The sequence below is a fragment of the Notothenia rossii genome (genome assembly GCF_949606895.1).
Source record: "Notothenia rossii genome assembly, chromosome: 8".
Lineage (NCBI taxonomy): Eukaryota > Metazoa > Chordata > Actinopteri > Perciformes > Nototheniidae > Notothenia > Notothenia rossii.
The window spans coordinates 6,272,682-6,295,216 of NC_136906.1; the positions used below are offsets into that span (position 1 = coordinate 6,272,682).

General features: G+C 41.6%; 1 protein-coding gene across 3 annotated transcripts in view; it reads right to left on the minus strand.

The window, feature by feature from the left end:
- mei1 (meiotic double-stranded break formation protein 1) overlaps positions 1–22,535 on the minus strand; it is a 130,357-nt gene that overhangs the window by 17,913 nt on the left and 89,909 nt on the right. For all 3 annotated transcript variants that reach the window (XM_079642566.1, XM_079642565.1, XM_079642567.1), the window contains 5 exons: positions 14,842–14,958; positions 9,576–9,686; positions 6,810–6,994; positions 5,127–5,211; positions 1,222–1,406 (listed from right to left, as the gene is read on the minus strand). In XM_079642566.1, coding sequence (XP_079498692.1) covers positions 1,222–1,406; positions 5,127–5,211; positions 6,810–6,994; positions 9,576–9,686; positions 14,842–14,958 — 683 coding nt within the window. The remainder of the gene's footprint in view (positions 1–1,221; positions 1,407–5,126; positions 5,212–6,809; positions 6,995–9,575; positions 9,687–14,841; positions 14,959–22,535) is intronic.

Below are 22,535 nucleotides of genomic sequence, written 5' to 3' on the forward strand. Positions count from 1 at the left end.
CACTGGACTGGAGTACACTCTTGATGTAAAATCCATACTGCGCTTAAGACGATTCAACAGCTAAAATAACTGAGCCATCTGTAACGATATTTATTTAACTGTTAGCTAAAAGAGCAAATATTTTGCTCATATATCTATTTTAGGAGATGTATTAGAAACACAGCCTGTCCTCCTGCTCTGTTGGTGTGTTGTCAGGAGCTCTCTGCCCGAGTGATCGCCTGCAAACAATCACCAGCACAATCAAGCCATGTCGGGATCCAATTTTGTTTCAGTCTCCCTCAAGTCTTCACCAGATGGTCTTGTTTTCTGCCGTCTCACAGGCCAGTTTTACAAAGACCTGTTTTAGTCACCTAATATTGACTCTCAATTTTTGACCGGTTGCGACAACGCCTATTTCTTGCCTGCAATCCTTTTTTTATCATACGAAATTCTGCCTTACAACGGTAAAATGACGCATCGTCTCTTGTCACCCTTTGTTTGAATTAGAGTGGAGTCTTGCAAATGGATATACGCAGCTTGTCAGGAAAAAATTAACTTTCCATTTGGGGAATGTCTTTCAGTACTGAAGTGGAAGAAGTACTCACATATTGCACTTAAGTAAAGGTTGCGATACTAAGGTTTAATAAAAAAATATTGGATGAGTAAAAGTTCTGCATTGAAATGTTTACTTGAGAAAATATGCAAAAGTATTAGCACCAAAATATACTAAAAGTACTTTAATTATTGGATTATATTTAGTGATGCATGAACCTGTGTCACTTTAATGTTGTAGCTGTAGAGTTACGGTTGATTTACATTTCTCCTCTATATAATGCTTTGGTAGCTTAACCTTTAATAATGTATCATAATAGTTGTATATTAACAGTTATAGAATGGATTCTGTTTTATCAATCTTAATCTGAAAAGTAGCTGCTAACTAAAGCTAATACATTTAGTGGAGTAAAAAGTACAATATTTGGGTCAAAATGTCGTATGAAGTAGCATAAAGTGAAAAGTAGATTTCCATCGACAGTATAGATACATGAGAGAAAAATCACAAAATGCATTAATGTCGCCTTCAAACTCAACAACACAACCAATAATAATAATCTACAATAATCTATGTTATGTTGAACCAGATCTCTTCAGGTTCCTTTTAACACCAGATGGTTTTGTGATTACCTTGAAATACAGTACACACAAACCCGACTCATGGATAAATCCCCCTCCATGTATGAATACCTGCAGAAGATTTCCGATGAGACCCGTGAAGAGGCACTGAGCTCCTCTGGTGCCGAGAGGGTACAAAGACCCGTCTTCCACCCCCAGGGGACGAGGCCCCACCAGGCGAGGACCAGTGGTCAGAGACACCACTGCTGATTCCAGGTCAGCATCAAGGAGAGCCTGCAGAAACCTCATGAGACTGACTGCAGAGAGAGAGCAAAGAGAGGAGGGGGGTCAGGAGGGCAAACAAAGAGTATGGAGCTAAATCTGGTTTAGTAAAGTTTTGATCTGAAAGTTCAACTTGTGATTGGTCTTTTCATGTTGAATATTATTATACTCTATTATGCTTTTAGGAGCTTTTCCTTTCCTGTAGAGCAGCGGTTCCCAACCTCAACTCAGGGCCCACTTAAGAATCTACATTTTTTTCGTAGCCCACATTCAACCATAAACAATAGAGTGCCACAGTGACGCGTCCTAAAACCCCGAAGTAAGTTAGACTGTTACCACTTCCGGTTCCTTCGACCAAAACCAATGCCATTTCTCCATAGGATTTTGGAAAATAGCTGGAAATAAGTTCTGTTGTTGACACACATTGAAGAGACGGATCATAAATCTAATTTATGATTAGAAAATTAGAAAAGTAGGGTAGACATGTGGAGATTATCCGAATGAACGAAACGTGGAGTTTACTTCCAGGTTTTATGACGCGTCACTGTGGCACTCTATACGGAGGGTAAATAAAGTTCTGATTGGTCAATTCAGAACATGTGACACGTTGTTTATCCAGTAGAACAGACCGCTGTCAAGGACTGTAATGACCGTTGCTAAGGAGGATCAAGAAAGGTTAAGGGGTTAAAATAAAAATAAAAATCTCGACAATGAATTGTTTCCACAAAAATCATAATGTGTTTCTAATTATTTAGCGGCCCACTTGCAATGCAGGCCGCGGCCCTAAGGTTGGAAACTGCTGCTGTAGTGTGTTATATCAAATCAAATCAAACTTTATTTGTATAGCCCAATATCACAAAACACGTTTGTCTCAGTGGGCTTTACAGATTAAAAACATACAACAACATTGTATATGACTGAGTTACAGCAACATAAGACAAGATAGAAATAAAACAAATAAAATAAGATACAACAAAAGACAATACAAATACATAAAACATTCAAACCAATACCATAACATGCAAGCTCTGTCACGATCTATCTGTGTTGTGTTTTGTCTTGTCTTTTTCTGTCTTTGGTTTCCTGTTTTATTTTGAAAAGTCTTCACCCCCTGTCTTGCCTGTTGCTTTCTGTCTGTTTTCCCTCCTACCTGATTACCCGATTGTGTTCACCTGGTGCCCCTGTGTTTTCTCCTCCCTCCTCACCTGTGTCTTGTTTGTGTGATTAGTCTTGTATGTATTTAAGTTCTGGTTTTTCTGTCTGTCATTGTTGGTTCCTTGTTTGTCTGTGACTGTGTTCACGGGGTAGTGTTCTGTTTGTCACTGTTCTGTTTGTCACTGTTCTGTTTGTCACTGTTCTGTTTGTCACCGTTCTGTTTGTCACCGTGTAAACCTTGAAATAAAGGTATTTTCTGTGTAATCTGCATTTGGGTCCTGCCTGCTTCACTCAACCCTGAAAAGCTCTAACTGAAGGCTATGTTAAATATGTAGGTGTATAGGTTTTAGTGCATGTAAATGGTCTGCAAAAGCTAACATCACAAAGGGTTTAGGGTTTTTCTCTCTCCCAATAGATATTTTGATATTTGAGTTCAAAATAAAAAAAATTGTGTTTCCAATCTTTTCACAGATGATCTCAGAATTGTTTGACTGATTTAGCTCCATAGAAAAGGAGAAAGCAAACACATGTGAAGGGCAAGGCCACAAGAGAACCAGAGTGTACTATGTTTTTGAAATAGAAGATGCTAAGAGCAAGTAGCAGGGGGAAGGAGAAGCAAGAGGTAGCGGCTGAAAGGAATTGAGGGCAGTGTTTGTGCTGGTACGTGACAGACAGAGTCTAAGTGAGGGACGGGGTTAAAGAAAGGTCCAGGAACCAAAAGAGTGATGGAGATGGAGATAAAGAAAGAGACATAGACCAAAACAAATCGCTAAAACCCAAAGGGATCCCAACTGCCAGCCATCTGACTTGCACTCGATGCCACATACTCTGAGATTACAGCTCTCCGAGGGAGGGACGACTCAATTAGCGGCAGCAGAAGAGAGGGAGGAGAGATGGGGAGAGGAGAGGGGGAGAGGAGATACATCACAGCAGCCTGACAGGCCACTTATCCAGCTGACAGACACACACATGGAGCAGCCGGATGATCTGTCTCCGAGCGCTGCAGCGGGATGTGGGTCACTTTATGTAATGAGAGAGTGAGAAATGTATCCCAGGGTTTGGGTTAAGCTCCGCTGAGGACGAAACAGGGACAGACGCTACCTGCTTACCTTTACAAATTGGACTGTCAACGCTAACAGGTTAACAATCTCGATTAATCTGGAAACCTTGACGTGTTAAAAACAAATTAATCACACTATCAAGTTGCTTCCGTAATTCTAGTGCGGATGTTATGGTTTGTTTCAGTTGTACCGGGAAGTAGGAGTATCAGAGTTCCCAGTCGGAAATGTCAACTTGAACGCCTCATGAGGTCTGACTCAGAGATACGTCACCATACCCAAGATCATCACCACAATGGAGTCTCCGCAAGATGAACATCAAGATGAACATCAAGAGAACATCAAGAACACTTTGATAACATAACATTTTAGCTCTTCTGTGTTATTCGTGTCACATTAAATCAACTTCACTTCACGTTGCTTCGGTGTTTGCATTCACAAAATAAAGCGTAGTCATCAACCGGTATTGCTAACAGCGGCTAATCTGAGGCGAGTGCTAAAGCTGTGAACAAGACAAACTACTTTCCCGCGAGCGTCCATATTTTTCCGTGCTACTGATTACGGCACTTTCAGTTCTGACTTCCAATGTAAATTGATCGAACATCAACCATGAATCGCATGTTAATGAAAAACGATAAAGAAAGCGGAGGAATCGGCACAAGCTCCATGTATAACACTGACGGTACGTCCACACAGCAGCGTTAAAAGAATCTGCCAACGCTTCTGCCCATTCACTTTGAATGGGGGTGACGTTGCATTGCCTCACTTTCACCGAACTGCATTGTGGGAAGCAAAGCGGAGATTTCCAGGCATCTCAGTATTCAAAAGTTGAGCAATGTTCAACTTTTGAATCTTCTGAAGCTTTCGGTGGAAGCGTCAGCCAATCAAATCGTATGCCAGTACAAGCTCTAGCCAATCCAACCGCTGGTTGTGTGTCAGGGGCGGGAGATTCATGTGATTGGTTGTTGGTCGAGCTTCAGACACGCCCGCCGGCAAGCTTTTTCCAAAGCCGCTGCGTGGACGTACCGTAACTGGAGACAGAACCAAAATGGTGGAATGAGCTCCCCATTGACATCAGGACAGCAGAAAGCTTATCCATCTTCCGGCGCAGACTGAAAACTCATCTCTTTAGACTCCACTTCGAGCGATTGAATTACTAACAAAGCACTTATATACTAATAAAGGGCTGGCTTATCTAAAGCCAGTTGAGTAGCACTTGAAATGTTTTGGCTCTATGAAACCTGATGTACTTATATGATTCTGTTTACTTCTAGTTTGTATCTTCTTGGTGGAATGCACTTATTGTAAGTGGCTTTGGATAAAAGCGTCAGCTAAATGCAATGTGACCATCACTACCTCGCTGTATAGAGAAAATAACGAGAACTTGAAGCTAAAAAGACATTAAGAGGAAAGCACAACACAGGTAATGGGAGAAAACATGAGCTGAGCACACACAGATTAGATAAGGCAAAATCACTTTTCAGGTTACACACACTTTCAAGTCTTACAAAAACAATCATCAAATGAAATCTGTTGTGTTACCCAGCGAGAGATTGTCCATTTTTCGTTTCTGAACGAGGAGTCGCTGCACAGCTGCGTCCAAACTCCAACTGATGCTCTTTTGGACCTTAAGTAATGGAGAATAACAAGAATCTTAATCAGTGTTTCTGTTGGGAATCTCTCTGCACAACAGAGATTAAACAGCGGTTGATTTCATGTTGGCAGCAGCATGCCTTAATTAAAATGTTATGAGCCAGGCCTTCTGGATTGTTTTACAAATAGTTTTTATCAGGTTTTATTTAATATGAGAATATGAAGCCTAGAGCTGAGGGAAATTCTTTGTGTTAAGAGTTGCAGCCTGACCTTGCATAATGACTCTAGACGGGACTGTTATATTAAAAAATAGCGTATTTTTAATATAACGAAAGACATGCCTTGGTGATGTCTTACTTTATTTAGATTTCCCCATGCTAACTAGTTTTATTAAGCCCCCATGAAGAGAACCAGGCGCTGAAGCAAGTGGCCAAACGGTGGTATGACAACTTCTTTGATAGTTAAAGGTGGGGTAGGTAATTCACTTCAGAAACACGTTGTGTTATATTCCATGGAATGCTCTTAACATCCAGATAGCAATGAATATATTAAATGCTTTGAAAATAAATACATAAAAAAACGTCATCTGTGGAAGCCGTAGTACTGTAAAAAGCACGACCAATCATCTGAGCCGGCCCGGCTAAAATAACTGGATGGCCTACCTGCCTGTCAGCCTTCCATCTGTGCACAAACTTATCTCGTGCCCTCATTGGTCATGTGCGCGTTCGTGTGTGTTGGAGGAGGGGCTCTGTAAGGAAGTCTGAAGGAAGGGGCAGATTTTTTTTCGGCTGTGTACTTTCAAACTCTAGTGCACTCGAGCTGGTTTCTCCATTCTTAACTACCCTACCTTTTAAATGAAATCATTGGGCCCAAAACGTTTTTTTCCCCTGTTGATTGGGAAAGACAAGTCTGTAAAACAGCGTTTAAGTTAAACAACTACCCAGTACGGAGAATTGAAAAGCCCTTATTTAAATCGTTAGGTCCTACAAGTTGTAAATTGTACTAAAAGAGTGCTATTTTTCCTTTACATTCATTTTGGGTAATTTCTGACAATGTGGGGGCGGGGCTTAAGAAAAACTAAAATGCGCATGCAGTTAGTCTGTTTCAAAATGATAAGTGTTTTGTCATTATATTTGAAATGACTAGGTAATCTACGTTAGCTACTGTAGCTATCTTACAGCAGATTTGAAATAATATAGGAAGGATTCATGTGTTCACATTGTTAAAAAAAGCCAATAAGACGTACACTTGAGGTAAGGTAGGTAGGTAGGTTTTATTGCATTGTTTTTTAAACTGCCGCAAGTTTCTCCTAATGGAAGTGTATTGGGCCTTCGTAACGTGTTTGCCTCGTCTCCAAAAGTGTATCCAGTTCTCTTTAAACATCCGTGAGTTGTACTTTCCATTGAAATCTCCCCGGACATGATGTTTTAGCTTAGATTAGATTCCACTTTATTGTCATTGCAAAGAGAACAAGTACTGAGAAAACAAAATGCAGTTAGACGTCCAGTCCAGAAGATGAAAGCAGTGATCTGAAGCCATGCTGTATTTCACGGTGAGTTCTGTGATTCGCACTTGACTTTGATCAATTCATTGCAGAAGTTGTGATAAGAGCAAAGCAGAGCTGTGGCGTACCTGAGACGAGTGAACGCGCTGCAAGGTAATGAGGGAGGACAGGAGGAGGTGGCTGCAGCACAGCAGGGCTGAGGGAGGACAGGTTGATGGAGCAAATAAGGAAGAGGAGGAGGAGGAAGAGGAGGAAGAGAGGACTGTCTGCAGCTGGTCCATCAGGCCGCTGTTGGAGAGCAGCACGGAGACAGCTGGGGAGGAGAAGGCATCGTGTCATTACACTTTGATGGGATCTGCGCTTGTATGTCAGTGTGTTTGTGTGTGAATAGCAGTTGGTCTGCAAAGCTGCATGATCCCCACACACAACTACACACACTTTCATTTTTCTCTTTGTGGTGGCTTTGAGGACTTTGAAACATTACAAATTGATCACACACACACACACACACACACACACACACACACACACACACACACACACACACACACACACACACACACACACACACACACACACACACACACACACACACACACACACACACACACACACACACACACACACACACACACACACACACACACACACACACGTGCATGGTGCAGATATCTTTTGGTTTGACAACCAATATAAGAAATGAATGTGATCTGAAGCTAAAATGAATGGAATAAAAGGAGATATCATTTGCATAACATTGGGGTTGTATACAGTACACTGGCAGCCAAACTGGGCACTTGTAAGTAATATAATTATTTAATTACGCATAACTTAACGTGGTAATATCTTTCTCTTTGCCTTGAGATAGAGGATTGTGCTACTCTTCTATTCACCGTCAGTTTAATCGACTTCTAGCCTGAAGCTGGAGGACTTTTCATGCTCAAACTCACCACTAGTGATAATGAAGCAGATGGTTAAAGTAGGTACAATACTGCAGAAGCATTTAGGTCATATTCTTGAGGCATAATTAGCTTTGCTTCCCAATGGCATCCCTGCTCTCTGGCCACTCTTCTCCCCTTGGAGCAATATCCCCCTTCTACTTGTCTTTTTTCTTATTTTTGTTTATCTTTTCTATTTATTAACGTTATATTTCATTAGTTTTCATGTTTTATTATGTTTTTTTTTTTTTTTTTTTAAATGTTTCCATTATATATCATTTTTATTAACTTCCATAGTGGATTATTTCTTCTTTCATGGGTGGTTCATTCTCATTTACTTATTAAGTTTCGTTAGATTCAGGAGTACGTTTAGTTTCTTTTTCATAGGCAGAGAGAAAACACAAATCCCCCATCTGTTAGATCTCTTATTTTTTTAATAACAACGATAAATACAGTATAAAGATCTGTGAAAACTAGGTCTACTATACTTACCATGTTAGTGTGTGTGTGTGTGTGTGTGTGTGTGTGTGTGTGTGTGTGTGTGTGTGTGTGTGTGTGTGTGTGTGTGTGTGTGTGTGTGTGTGTGTGTGTGTGTGTGTGTGTGTGTGTGTGTGTGTGTGTGTGTGTGTGTGTGTGTGTGTGTGTGTGGTTGGTTTGTCTATGCATTACACATATTCAGATTTAGCAAGGTCACAACCAGAGTTTCCGTTAGCCGCTAGTTACCGGACTTTGACCGGTAAAATATGCCGAAGACCGTCAAATCTAAATCTCTCCGGTCAAAATAATTTCCCTTTAGCGCAATACCGCATCAGTTGCGCCACTTATGTGACAGATAAGAATAGTCAATTCTAATGTCTAACACTTAATATGGAGAAAGAGATGTGCTGTGTGGGTTGATTGTGCGTTGATCTGTTGGTAATGCCTCGGGGTTCCGGTGGGCATGTAAACAAATGCATAATGCTGCGCTATACTTTGCGGCCTCACCCGGTTGCATAGCGACGCTTATTGGTTAGGTGTCTTTTAATAAGCAGGTAGTCAAATCATTAGCTAGAACTAGCTAGATCTGATCGATATGGACATAAACGCGAGTGAAGTCTAATCTGACGGGAGAGAGAGATCAGCTGCTGCTGACGAGTCGACACGCAGCTCTGCATGATCACCTGCAGCGGTGAGCGGAGCAAAACACACTTCAGGTTAGAATATCACACGTAGCTTTTTTAATACCTTTCAAACTACCGTCACTAGTTATAGATATGTTTAGTTTTACTGTCGGGTCACTCATTACTGATCCGTGAGCTGCATGATACTGACGGGCTGTCAGGAGAGAGAGAGAGCGCTCCGTTTATTATTCCCGTGTTATTGTACGTTACTGTTCACTTTTGAATAATGTAGTTAATCTACTATAATTAGTTTGTTTAATGTCAAAATCATATCAATTTGTTTTAAAGCTCAATAAATAACAAAGAAGACCTTTGAACGGCACTTTTCTCATTTTGTCCGGAAGATTTAAACTTAAATGTTGACCGACAAAACATTTTTTTAACGGAAACTCTGGTCACAACATGTGTGAGAATCTCTCTCCAACTTCACTGCATAATATGGAGAAATTGCAATTATCTTTTGCAGCATTACAATAACAATACAACTACAATTGTTTTGCCTTTCTATTTGGACATTGCAATAGTCCATATTTCACCATATTGTGCACCACTAGAGTAAGACAATGTGCAGGACTGAGCCACTTCCTGTGTGTACAGTTATGTAAATATATACAGTAGGTGTCAGCTTGTCTAGGTCATCCTCTCCCTGTTGTCAGAAGAGGGCAGAAGAAAAGACACGGAGGAGAGAGAAACAGGCAGAGGGTGAGGAGGCAGAGCGTGTGAAAGATGTAACTTTGGGAGAGGGGGGAGAGGAAAACACACAAGAGGAGATGTCGAGACAGGGAGTGTGTCTCACCTCTGTCTGTGCAGTGTGCCGGGGACAGGCTCAGCCAGCAGTACAGGAAGCTGAGGGCGGGAAGCAGGCTCTCTGTGTCGCTGGGCTTCAGCCTCCCTGCTAAATTACTCACTGACAGAGAGGGAAAAAGTACACTCATCCTTTACTCAAGTAGAAGTACAGATACTCATGTTTAAAAATACTCTGGTAAAAGTAGAAGTACTGACTAAACTTCTTTACTCAAGTCAAAGTAAAGAGGCTTTGAAATGTCCTTCAGTAAAAAGTACCCATAACTACCAGCTGTTTTAAAGAGTACCTGACCTCCCTTTATATTAATAGAACAATAATGTCATTGTTAGCTAATGAATGTTTCCATGGTGACCAACGGCAACATGACAACGTTTTCTTTGGTCCCTCTTCTTTAGAGAAGACCAGGAAGTGATGGATACACGGATCGTGTTCAAATCAATAGGCACGCAATGACTCTAAATAATAATGATCACGCCACCAAACACACATTCAGACTAAAAGGAACCAGCTGTTTGGAAAATGAGAGAAGTAGAAAGTACAGGTATTTGTGTTCAACATGTAAGAAGTAGAAAGTACAGGTATTTGTGTTCAACATGTAAGAAGTAGAAAGTACAGGTATTTGTGTTCAACATATAAGAAGTAGAAAGTACAGGTATTTGAGTTCAACATGTAAGAAGTAGAAAGTACAGGTATTTGTGTTCAACATGTAAGAAGTAGAAAGTACAGGTATTTGAGTTCAACATGTAAGAAGTAGAAAGTACAGGTATTTGTGTTCAACATGTAAGAAGTGCTTATCCAGTCTACATGTGTTTTGTAGACTTGGAGAAGGCGTATGACCGGGTTCCCAGGGAGTCACTGTGGGAGGTGCTGCGGGAGTATGGGGTGAGGGGGTCTCTACTCAGGGCCATCCAATCTCTGTACTCCCAAAGCGAGAGCTGTGTCCGGGTCCTCGGCAGTAAGTCGGACCCATTTCAGGTGAGGGTTGGCCTCCGCCAGGGCTGCGCTTTGTCACCAATCCTGTTTGTAATATACATGGATCGGATTTCGAGGCGTAGTCGTGGGGGAGGGGGTCTGCAGTTCGGTGGACTAAGGATTGCACCACTGCTTTTTGCAGATGATGTGGTTCTGATGGCTTCATCGGTCTGCGACCTTCAGCACTCACTGGATCGGTTCGCAACCGAGTGTGAAGCGGCTGGGATGAGGATCAGCACCTCCAAATCTGAGGCCATGGTTCTCAGCAGGAAACCGATGGACTGTCCACTCCAAGTAGGGAATGAGTCCTTACCCCAAGTGAAGGAGTTCAAGTATCTCGGGGTCTTGTTCTCGAGTGAGGGAACAATGGAGCGTGAGATGGGTCGGAGAATCGGAGCAGCGGGAGCGGTACTGCAGTCTCTTTACCGCACCGTTGTGACGAAAAGGGAGCTGAGCCAGAAGGCAAAGCTCTCTGTCTACCGGGCCATTTTCGTTCCTACCCTCACCTATGGTCATGAAGGATGGGTCATGACCGAAAGAACGAGATCGCGGGTACAAGCGGCCGAGATGGGTTTTCTCCGCAGGGTGGCTGGTGTCTCCCTTAGGGATAAGGTGAGAAGTTCGGTCATCCGGGAGGGACTCGGAGTTGAACCGCTCCTCCTTCGCGTCGAAAGGAGCCAGTTGAGGTGGTTCGGGCACCTAGTTAGGATGCCACCTGGGCGCCTCCCTAGGGAGGTGTTCCAGGCACGTCCAGCTGGGAAGAGACCAAGGGGTAGACCTAGAACCAGATGGAGGGATTATATCTCTTCTCTGGCCTGGGAGCGCCTTGGGATCCCCCAGTCAGAGCTGGTTGATGTGGCCAGGGAAAAGAAAGTTTGGGGCTCTCTGCTGGAACTGCTACCTCCGCGACCCGACCACGGATAAGCGGGAGAAGATGGATGGATGGATGGATGTAAGAAGTAGAAAGTACAGGTATTTGAGTTCAACATGTAAGAAGTAGAAAGTACAGGTATTTGAGTTCAACATGTAGGAAGTAGAAAGTACAGGTATTTGAGTTCAACATGTAAGAAGTAGAAAGTACAGGTATTTGTGTTCAACATGTAAGAAGTAGAAAGTACAGGTATTTGAGTTCTATATGTAAGAAGTAGAAAGTACAGGTATTTGAGTTCAACATGTGAGAAGTAGAAAGTACAGGTATTTGGGTTCAACATGTAAGAAGTAGAAAGTACAGGTATTTGGGTTCAACATGTAAGAAGTAGAAAGTACAGGTATTTGAGTTCAACATGTAAGAAGTAGAAAGTACAGGTATTTGTGTTCAACATGTGAGAAGTAGAAAGTACAGGTATTTGTGTTCAACATGTGAGAAGTAGAAAGTACAGGTATTTGGGTTCAACATGTAAGAAGTAGAAAGTACAGGTATTTGTGTTCAACATGTAAGAAGTAGAAAGTACAGGTATTTGAGTTCAACATGTAAGAAGTAGAAAGTACAGGTATTTGGGTTCAACATGTAAGAAGTAGAAAGTACAGGTATTTGGGTTCAACATGTAAGAAGTAGAAAGTTCAGGTATTTGTGTTCAACATGTAAGAAGTAGAAAGTACAGGTATTTGAGTTCAACATGTGAGAAGTAGAAAGTACAGGTATTTGAGTTCAACATGTGAGAAGTAGAAAGTACAGGTATTTGGGTTCAACATGTAAGAAGTAGAAAGTACAGGTATTTGGGTTCAACATGTAAGAAGTAGAAAGTACAGGTATTTGAGTTCAACATGTGAGAAGTAGAAAGTACAGGTATTTGAGTTCAACATGTAAGAAGTCAAAGTAAAAAGTCGTCCAATAAGTAGTGGAGTAAAGTACTGATACCAGCAAAATGTACTTCAGTACAGTAACAAAGTATTTGTACTCCACTACTTCCCACCTCTGCTCAATGACACACACACACACACACACACACACACACACACACACACACACACACACACACACACACACACACACACACACACACACACACACACACACACACACACACACACACACACACACACACACACACACACACACACACACACACACACACACACTCAAATGTTACGACTCACTTAATATGTTATCTCTCTAACGCGTGTCAAAAGTAACGCTACAAGCTTCGCTAATTTACCGCCTGACACGCCAAGACTCCCACCTGTCAGAGAGGATTTAATTAATCTGATCCGGTGGTGAAAATGTCATGGATGAGGAGCTGGAAAATATAAGTACACACACAGAATGATGCTCCACAGATGGGGGAAAAAAAGACAAGTCAGAGGGGATGACGGGTGCCGACATCAAGGCAAAAAAAGTAAATGTGACTCCTATCATATTACGCTAAAAGGTTTAATTATCCAGATATGTCTCGTACATTTCTGAGCAGCGTTTGCAGATCAGCCACGAGCAATCCCCCGCTGATAAGAATATTTAATCAAAAACAAGTGATGCATTCAACTAGGGAATAGAGATGTGTCTAAGTGCTTTTATTATGAGTCTATAACGCTTTAAATTCAGCATTGATATCTCACTGCTAATACACCACTGTGTTTATTGGGATGTACACGTCATGTGTCGTGTGAGAATCCATTTTAAGATTTTATTGCTGATTTAGGCCTTGAGAGGCATCGGCCCAAGTTATTTATCTGACCTTTTAAAGCCCTATGCCCCGTCGCGCACCCTGAGACCCTCAGAGGTAAAGCTGCTGCTCGTTCAAAGGTCCAGGTCCGAACACAAAGGAGACAGAGCCTTTGCTGTCAGAGCACCTGGACTTTAAAGCAACCTTTCCTGGGGAGATCAGCGCTGCAACACCTGTCTGCTGTTTTTAAGTCAATTTTAAAAACTCACTTTTTTAGAATTGCTTTTATGTGAATTTTTTTTCTTCACTTATGTCATTCCACGTATTTCTGTTTAATTATTTGCTATGTGTTTGACTATGTATTCTCATGTTTAGTTTCAGTCTTGCTGTCCGCGGATTTAAAGATGTTAAAGCACTTGAAAAGGTGCTATATGAATAAAGTGTATTATTATTATTATTAGATACTGTAGTACAATGTGCACATTTTTACTTTAACTTCTTATGTTTTTTAATACATAATTTTTTTTCTTTTATGGATAATTGTTTTTGCTAATTTATTGTAATTCTTCTCAAAATAATTATCTTTTTTTTTTTTGGAAGGAAGCCGACCCCAAATGGTAGCAAGTCATCATTTTAAACTTCACATGCACATACATTTAATTTAAATCATCTTTTTAATGCACATTCTTACATTCACTTCTGATAATTATATTAATAATGTATTCTAATTAGAGCTGTCAAGTTAATGAGGCGTTAACACAAATTTCACCTACAACTGTGCTGAGACACACACACACACACGCACACACACACGCACGCACGCACGCACGCACGCACGCACGCACGCACACAAACAAACAAGCACACACACACACCCACACACCCACACACAAACACACACACGAACAAACAAGCACACACACACACACACACACACACGCACACACACACACACGCGCACGCACACACACACAAACACACACACACACGCACACACACACACACGCACGCACACACACAAACACACACGCACGCACACAAACACGCACGCACACACAAACACACACACACACACACACACACACACACACACACACACACACACACACACACACACACACACACACACACACACACACACACACACACACACACACACACACACACACACACTTTGTATTGTATTATTGTATTGTATGAGAGGTTCCAGGTTGAATTGAGGCGGATATTTGTAATGTTCAGAGGTTGTGTTTAATATTCATGAGAATATTTGTCATTGTTCAAATAATAATAAACAAACATTTGCATAAAGCATATTTGTCCACTCATATGTTGATAAGAGTATTCAAAACTATAAGGTACATTTAGAACAGATACAAAATGTGCGATTCATTTGCGATTAACTATTGGGATCGGCTGACAGCCCTAATTCTAATATTTATTTTTTATTTTTTATTTCATTCTCAAGTGCAGCAACCTGCCACAAACCTGCCCAATTTCCCCCAGGATAAAAATGTAAAGTAGCAAGTTCCTGCCTGTGTGAGGGAGACACATGCTGAAGGTGTTGAAGAAGCACCTGCCTCTAAAGTAGGGCATGTGTTTGATTATGCAGAGTAATGTAAACTGTGTGTTTGTGTATGCTAATAGATAAGGGCTGTGGGGAGTTACGCTCAGTGTGACCTCACCGTGATACAGCAGCTTGAAGTGCACGCCGTCCATCTTGCTGCTGTCTGAGGAGGATGAAGGCGGGTTGCTGGCCTCCATCACGCAGAGCAGCTTCAGCAGCAGAGGGAGCGAGTTCACTGATGAACAGAGAGAGGAAGAAAATGAAGCTCAGCGCAAGTTCAGGCAGGAAGACCTATCACTTCGTATTAGGGCTACAACAAACGACTAATTTGATAATCGATTAATCTATCGATTAATGAAACGATTAATCGATTATTCGGATCGTTAAGGTTTTAACTGTACTACTACTTATATCAATACTGCTTATCGATCCGGTCCTTTCAACGATAGTATTAACGGTTCTTTTGACAAGAAATAAGGTAAACTAACTCAACAAATTGTGAACAAAACTAACATTGCTTTTTATTTTTAATTAAATGCATAATATTTCACATCAAAAGAAACAACAATGTTTTAACAAATCATATTAAATAATGTGATGACAGAACTGTAAACAGAATAGCTGAAACTTTAACAAAATAACTAATTCAGTTATCTCTAATCATTAACCTATGTTTTTATAACTGAGTTAACTCTGCGTGTTGCTGCTAGCATACATAACACCTGACGTGGAAACAGTACTCGTGGATGGGGCTACAGAGCTACTAGAAAGACAGCCGAACCCGGTGCATTCCTCCGTCTGAATGTGGTGTACTTTTGCTAAATGTTTAGACAAATTGCTCGTTTTACCGCCTTTATATGATAAACTGTTATTGCAATTTTGGTAACGAGCATTGTCCACATCGAGACGGATAAAGTTTAACCACACCTCGGAGCGCGTTCTCTCCGCCATCTCCTGCGTGTGTGTGTAAACTGCCCCGCCCCCTCGCAAGCAGGCGGGGGAGAGATCGCTCGTCTGAATTCGGAAGATCGAAAATACATTATAGACGCATTTTGTAGTCATATTGCATATTAGAAACTGAGTTGGCGACACTAAGACTGCGATATAATGTTTATGTAGCAATAATACATAACATATGTTTTTAAATGTCTCCTGTACCCATACAAAAGAGCGATAACGTTGGAGCTTAACGGGGTGTAGAACACATGTGATGACGTCACCAACGAATCGACGACTGAATTAGTTGCCAACTAATTTGGTAATCGATTTTAATCGATTAAGTCGATTAGTTGTTGCACCCCTACTTCGTATTGCACGTCATGGCAATACTCGCTCCCTTCACTAAATGATAGGGAGCGCCACTCCTCAGCTAACCTATCACTTCCCTCCATTCACAAGCCTAATCATCGCACCTGTTAATCCCTCTATATATGCTCTCCCCTTTTCCATCAGCTGTCTTCCAGGTGTCAACGCGCAACCCTCCTCCACCCCTTCGCCTCCTGCTTCCAACTCAGGGCCAAGCTCAACCTTCTCCCTTCCAACCGGACCTAACCACTTATCACCACCACCAGTGTCTAGACCCAGGGGGGTTCATCGGAAACGGTTCTTCCCTTCCCGAATGACATCCTACGAAACCTGGGCCTAATCGCCAAACACCATTTCATTCACTTGTTATAAACTGTCATCATTATGTTTCATTTATATAATGTGACCCGATAATAAACATGTATTCCATACATCACGTCTCTCCTGATTGAACAACCGTCAGAACAGATGAGAAGAAGAGAAAGGGAGACATTAGGGCTGCATGATATAGGGAATAATAACCACATCTGTATGTACATGTCCCCTCTGTGGGACTAATAAAGGTATTCTGATTTCAATTAGGTTACGATTCAAGACGTTGGATTGATTATTCATTTTGTAATCAATACTGTCATATATGATTCTTTAAAGATATGTTTAAAATGACCAGGGTGTGATTTTTAAAAGGAACGGTACCAAACAAAGACATTTAATTAAATCTGTAGACTAAGAATTGAAGCCTGGGATAAGATAAGATGTAATTTATTGATCCCAAATTGGTAAATGTTTGCGTTGCAGCAGCCTAAGAAACAAGGCATTGCACATAAGGAGAAATTAAAAGAGTAGAAATAAACTATTCAAAAATGTAAACATCTCAAAATAGAAATAAAACAGCATTAATTAATATATTAAGAATATACAAGTTGACCGTGAAGATAACAAATCTATAAACTATCTGATGATAAATATTTAAATATAGTATAAGAGACTTCTAATGAAACTACTAAACGTCGTCATGCGACACTGGGTGTTTCTAAACCTCGAGGAAGGATGCTCCAGAGCCACTATTTCAAGCATGCTACGTCATCGAGTGCCGCCGAAGGACTGTTCCAATGTCCAGCATACTTGGAATTCTACCGAGCCCGGCGTACTTCGTTTGGAGAAATTTCGAGGTTGCCCATGTGTAGACTCCGCGGTCTTAAAATCCCCACAATGCTTTGCGCACGGACCAATTTCCCCAAATCTGTGGCGGAAAATGTAAGGTGGGGCCTCTCATATGACGCACACTTGCTCGCCTGTTCCATTCTTCGTTTTCCGAGGCTAGGAAGTATTCTTGCCTCGCTTCAGAAGCAAGTGACTCGGAAGACGTGTGCTACCAAGCAAGCGTACTCGAGATTGAGAAACACCCAGAGACTGAGATTAGCCGCCTTTAGCTTAGCTGTGGTGATGGGAATCCATGGGACCGCGATGTCATTTGTTTTTTAGCTTTTTAATTACTTAAGAATCTTAAAAGTGGTGTTAGTATGTGGAGATTATCCTGATGAACAAAATATCATAAATACATGTTTCCCATGAAGCTTATTTTCTGCAATATTACAAAAAAAAAACTAAGAAATCTCATTGGCTTTTTGTTACGGGAGCCCTCGCAATGCTAACCATTAGAAAAATAAGCCATCACTGCACTAATCTATTGGTAACATTGCTCAAACTGACACTGAAACATTGATATTGAATTTCTCTAACAAGCTGAGTATCAACAGGAGGCAGGAAGATGAAGCACATCTTCTTCAGAAATATAAAAAAAAGACAATGCCTAATTTAAATAACAATATTCCCGATCCATGGGAGTAAGGGGTGGAAAAGAGAGCAGTCATCTACATACTTCCTTCACCTCTGCAGTGCAGTATATCAAAATGTGTCCCCTTGGGATGCCGCTGCATTACAGCCTAATATAAAGTTTATATTAATGCAAATTACAGTGGATTTAACTGGAGCACGGATAACGGCCTGTGATCCCCAAAGGGCGGGAGATGAGCGGAGACGGAGACGGTTGTACCGCAGCAACACTTAAGAGTTTCCCCAGCTGGCTCTCTGGTGTTTTGCCCTTCAGCTGCGCTCATTAACCTGGGCCAGTTTATAGATATTATAACACCATCTGGCATACGATCCCATCGAAAAGCACCAGATATCAGCTCTAAAACCACCAGATATCAGCTCTAAAAGCACCAGACTCAGGGACAGTCTCATCCCACAGGCCATCAGACTGTTAAACACATGAACTTTTGAAAGAACATCCATAGCATTCACCTGTTTGCAACTTACCGTAATTTTCGGACTATAAGGCGCACCTGAATATAAGCCGCAGCAGCTAAATTGAATGATGTGTACATATATAAGCCGCACTGGACTATAAGCCGCAGGTGTTTTAATGTTTAATTACCATATGTAAGGGTTCGTGCACAGAGGGGATTGTCGGGAAAGAGATGGCTGTTTGAGGAAGCTCCCATTTATTAACATTTCAACAAACAAGTTGCATATTTGCATAACGTATTCAAGTGTTAGCATTTAGTGCAATAGTAGCTACAGAACATGTGCTGTGTAAACTGTACTTTATCACATAGCGTTTCAGACACACAAACTTTTCAACTTTCAAACTTAAACGGTGCGCTCCCAGCGCACGTACCGGCAGTGATCTACAGCAGTGGTTTTCAACCAGTGGTACGGGGACAAACTGTCTCGCTCTCGTAATGTCTGTCTGTCTTGCTCTCGTTCTGTCTCTCGTACCACTCTCGGTTCCACTTTTACTTTTGCGCGCTACCTGTCTCACTCTTTTCCGGCCTCCAGCTTTTCCTGCTGGAGCCCGCCGCTTAAAGGTGGGGGTCCGCGGACCGGCCATAGAGCCCATAGAGTTAAAGGTGGTGGACCGTAACCTTTAAAATCCATAGATGTAGGAGGTCCCCTAGTGGCCGTTAGCTGTAAAAATCCATAGATTAGCCACACCGTTATATAAGCCGCAGCGTCGAAAAATGGGGAAAAAGGCGCGGCTTATAGTCCGAAGATTACGGTATATCAAGATTACAATTACTTGTATATAGACTATTCTGCACTATTTCTACTATATTCTATTTCATTGTATTCACTTGAACTATTTTATCTGTTGTATTGTGTTGCTCTGTTGGAGGAGCCTGTGACCAAAGATTTCACATGACAATAAGAGCCTTGAATCCTTGATATAAAGGCGGGGATGGGCAGTACTGTATGTCTGAACAAATGAACCATGGGAGAGCCTTCATGTTCGGCTTGATGTGGACAGGCAGCAATTTTATCGAGAATCAAATAAACATCCAAAAAATGAAGGAAAAGTAATTCAAACCTAGCATTTGGGGCATATTTGCTTTTCATTTTTAGGTTTCAAGGCTTTGGTTGTCATAGCTACAGTGTAGTTGTGACAACAAAAATCTTAGGTCACAGGCTCCTCCAAACAGATAAATGTTATGGATGTTCTTTCAAACGCTTACAGACATGTTAATGTTTTTGTTTTTCTAACATTCATTAACTTTAAGCAAATCGATTGTGATGACATGATCAGTATTATAGCTTGTATATGGCACTGAATATTTTGTTACACACAATTTTATATATGTGTTGTTGTTTATATTGTTGTGTAGTGTTGTTATGTATTGTACAATATCGTTTTGTATCTTTTTATTGCACATTTAAACTTTACTTCTTATGTTTGAAAAATCATTTGTTTTTTTTAAATTCTAAATGGCGCTTTTATCACAATTCCCCCCTGGGATAAATAACGTTTTCAGATTCGGATTAAACCGTTGATTTATGATTCAGCGGACAATGTGATAATTATTATCTCATTTTACAAGAATAGTTAATTTATGTTATTTCTGATAGGATATATAAACCACAATAGATTTTTGAATGGGAGTCAATGTTTGAATTCATTTCGTGTCACTTGTTCGACACTTTTACCCAAAGCATCATTAAAACAGTTAACTATCCCAAATCAATCAAAAGACATAATGGTTATTCGTCAAATGGGACACCACGTCACGATAAGCTGTCTGAAGAGTTAAAGTGTTATACAGAAACATTAACAAGCTACAAAACACCTTCAAAAATGAATCTAATCCAACCCTAAATACTAAATACTAAATAAGTTCTACATTTCACCATATCACCAGGACCGCCTTCTTCCATCTAAAAAACATTGCCCGCCTCCGCCCCTCACTCTCCTTCCCGGCTGCTGAAACCCTCATCCACGCATTCATCACTTCAAGACTGGACTACTGCAACAGCATCCACAATTCTAAACAAACTGCAATATATCCAGAACTGCTCTAACCGCCTCCTCACCCCACACCCGCTCCAGAGACCACATCACCCCCATCCTTCAAAACCTGCACTGGCTCCCTGTCCGTCAACGAATACACTTCAACATCCTTCTGCTAACACACAAAGTTCTCAATAACTAGGCCCCCCACCCCCTACCTCACCGACCTGATCCACCACTACACCCCTCCCCGCAGCCTTCGCTCATCAGGAACCAAGCTCCGAACCTGGGGGGGACAGGGCCTTCTCCATCGCTGCCCCCACCCTCTGCCTTCTCCATCGCTGCCCCCTCCCTCTGGGGGGACAGAGCCTTCTCCATCGCTGCCCCCACCCTCTGCCTTCTCCATCGCTGCCCCCACCCTTTGCCTTCTCCATTGCTGCCCCCACCCTCTGCCTTCTCCATCGCTGCCCCCTCCCTCTGGGGGGACAGAGCCTTCTCCATCGCTGCCCCAACCCTCTGCCTTCTCCATCGCTGCCCCCTCCCTCTGGGGGGACAGGGCCTTCTCCATCGCTGCCCCCTCCCTCTGGGGGGACAGAGCCTTCTCCATCGCTGCCCCCTCCCTCTGGGGGGACAGGGCCTTCTCCATCGCTGCCCCCACCCTCTGCCTTCTCCATCGCTGCCCCCTCCCTCTGGGGGGACAGAGCCTTCTCCATCGCTGCCCCCACCCTCTGCCTTCTCCATCGCTGCCCCCTCCCTCTGGGGGGACAGAGCCTTCTCCATCGCCGCCCCCTCCCTCTGGAACTCCCTTCCACAACACATCAGAGACTGCACCGACCCCCCCACTTTCAAAACACTGCCCAAAACACACCTCTTCAGACGGGCTTTTAATTTGTGAATGATGTTGTGTTGCTGTTTTAAAATGTTTCTATTCTATTACATCTCGTTCTATCACCTCTGTAAAGCCTCTTTGAGCACCTGGAAAAGCGCTTTGAAATTAAATGTATTATTATTATTCCATTTCTGAAATAAACCCTCAAAAAGTTGTGTTTATTTCATCTGAATACCGTATTTTTGGATTAATACCAATACACAGCTTACATAAATCAAACAGTCTTTCAAATAAAAACAGCCTTAGTATGATAGCAGCCTCATTAACACCGATTCCCCCGTCTGTAAACTCTATTCATCCTCATCACTTATGCTCCAACTGGGTGAATTAACTACATAAACAACTATCTCATTTCCCACTGTCTGTAATGACAAAGGATGCTGGGAGGATTAATGGCTCTTCACTTCCAACATTAATCAGAAGCGACAAGTGTTCCTACTTCGGTCCATTTAAAACGTTTTAAAAGAGCCTTTGTAAGGGAAAGCACGTTTTTCCTGAAAGAAGAGATGAACAAAATCCCACCTTTTTCCACTTTGACATATAAAACAATGATATAGTTTTTTTTTCGGACGTGTCGAGCTTTCCTAATTGGTGTTCAATCGTCCTTTAAATAAATGCAATCCAAAGTGACCTTTTCTGTGTTTGCCCTGTGATAAGTGTCCTTGATAGTTGAATTGTCACCATTGTGGGAGCATTTTGCATAATTTGTTCGCTGACAGAAGTTTAGAAATATGCAGAATCTTTATGTGATCATCATTAACCCGCATTTATTGCCGTCTTTGTAATTGATCGCAATTCAAACAGTTCTAAGAACCATCAGAAATAAAACCCTGGTTTGTAAAATTACCCAACAAACATAAATCCACGCAAATAATCTTTCAAATGATCCAATATGTGAGAATAATTCAACTAAGTGCCCTCCAATAGGTTGAAAAAAAGAACATTGTGCTAAATGGACGTATTAATCCATGCAAATTGTTTTATAGATATTTCACTGCTTTAACGCAATTGTTATGTCCATATCATTATCTACATTCTCTTATTCATTTGGTAGCGTCGTCAGATTCCCTAAAAACTCAATTTAAATGTACAAATAAGGTATTTAAGCTGCGATACTTGTCAGGGAATAATTTCATTTCATCTTTCGCCCTCTGACGCAGATGCCCAGCCAAGGGCAGCCGCTATCTCCCTAGGAGGGGCTGCCCTAGCATTTTGTTGTTACCAGTTTGTGACATAATAATAATAATAATAATAATAAATTCGATTTATAAAACACCTTTCATTGCTCACAGCAATCCCAAGGTGCTACAGGAGGCATAATAAAAACAAA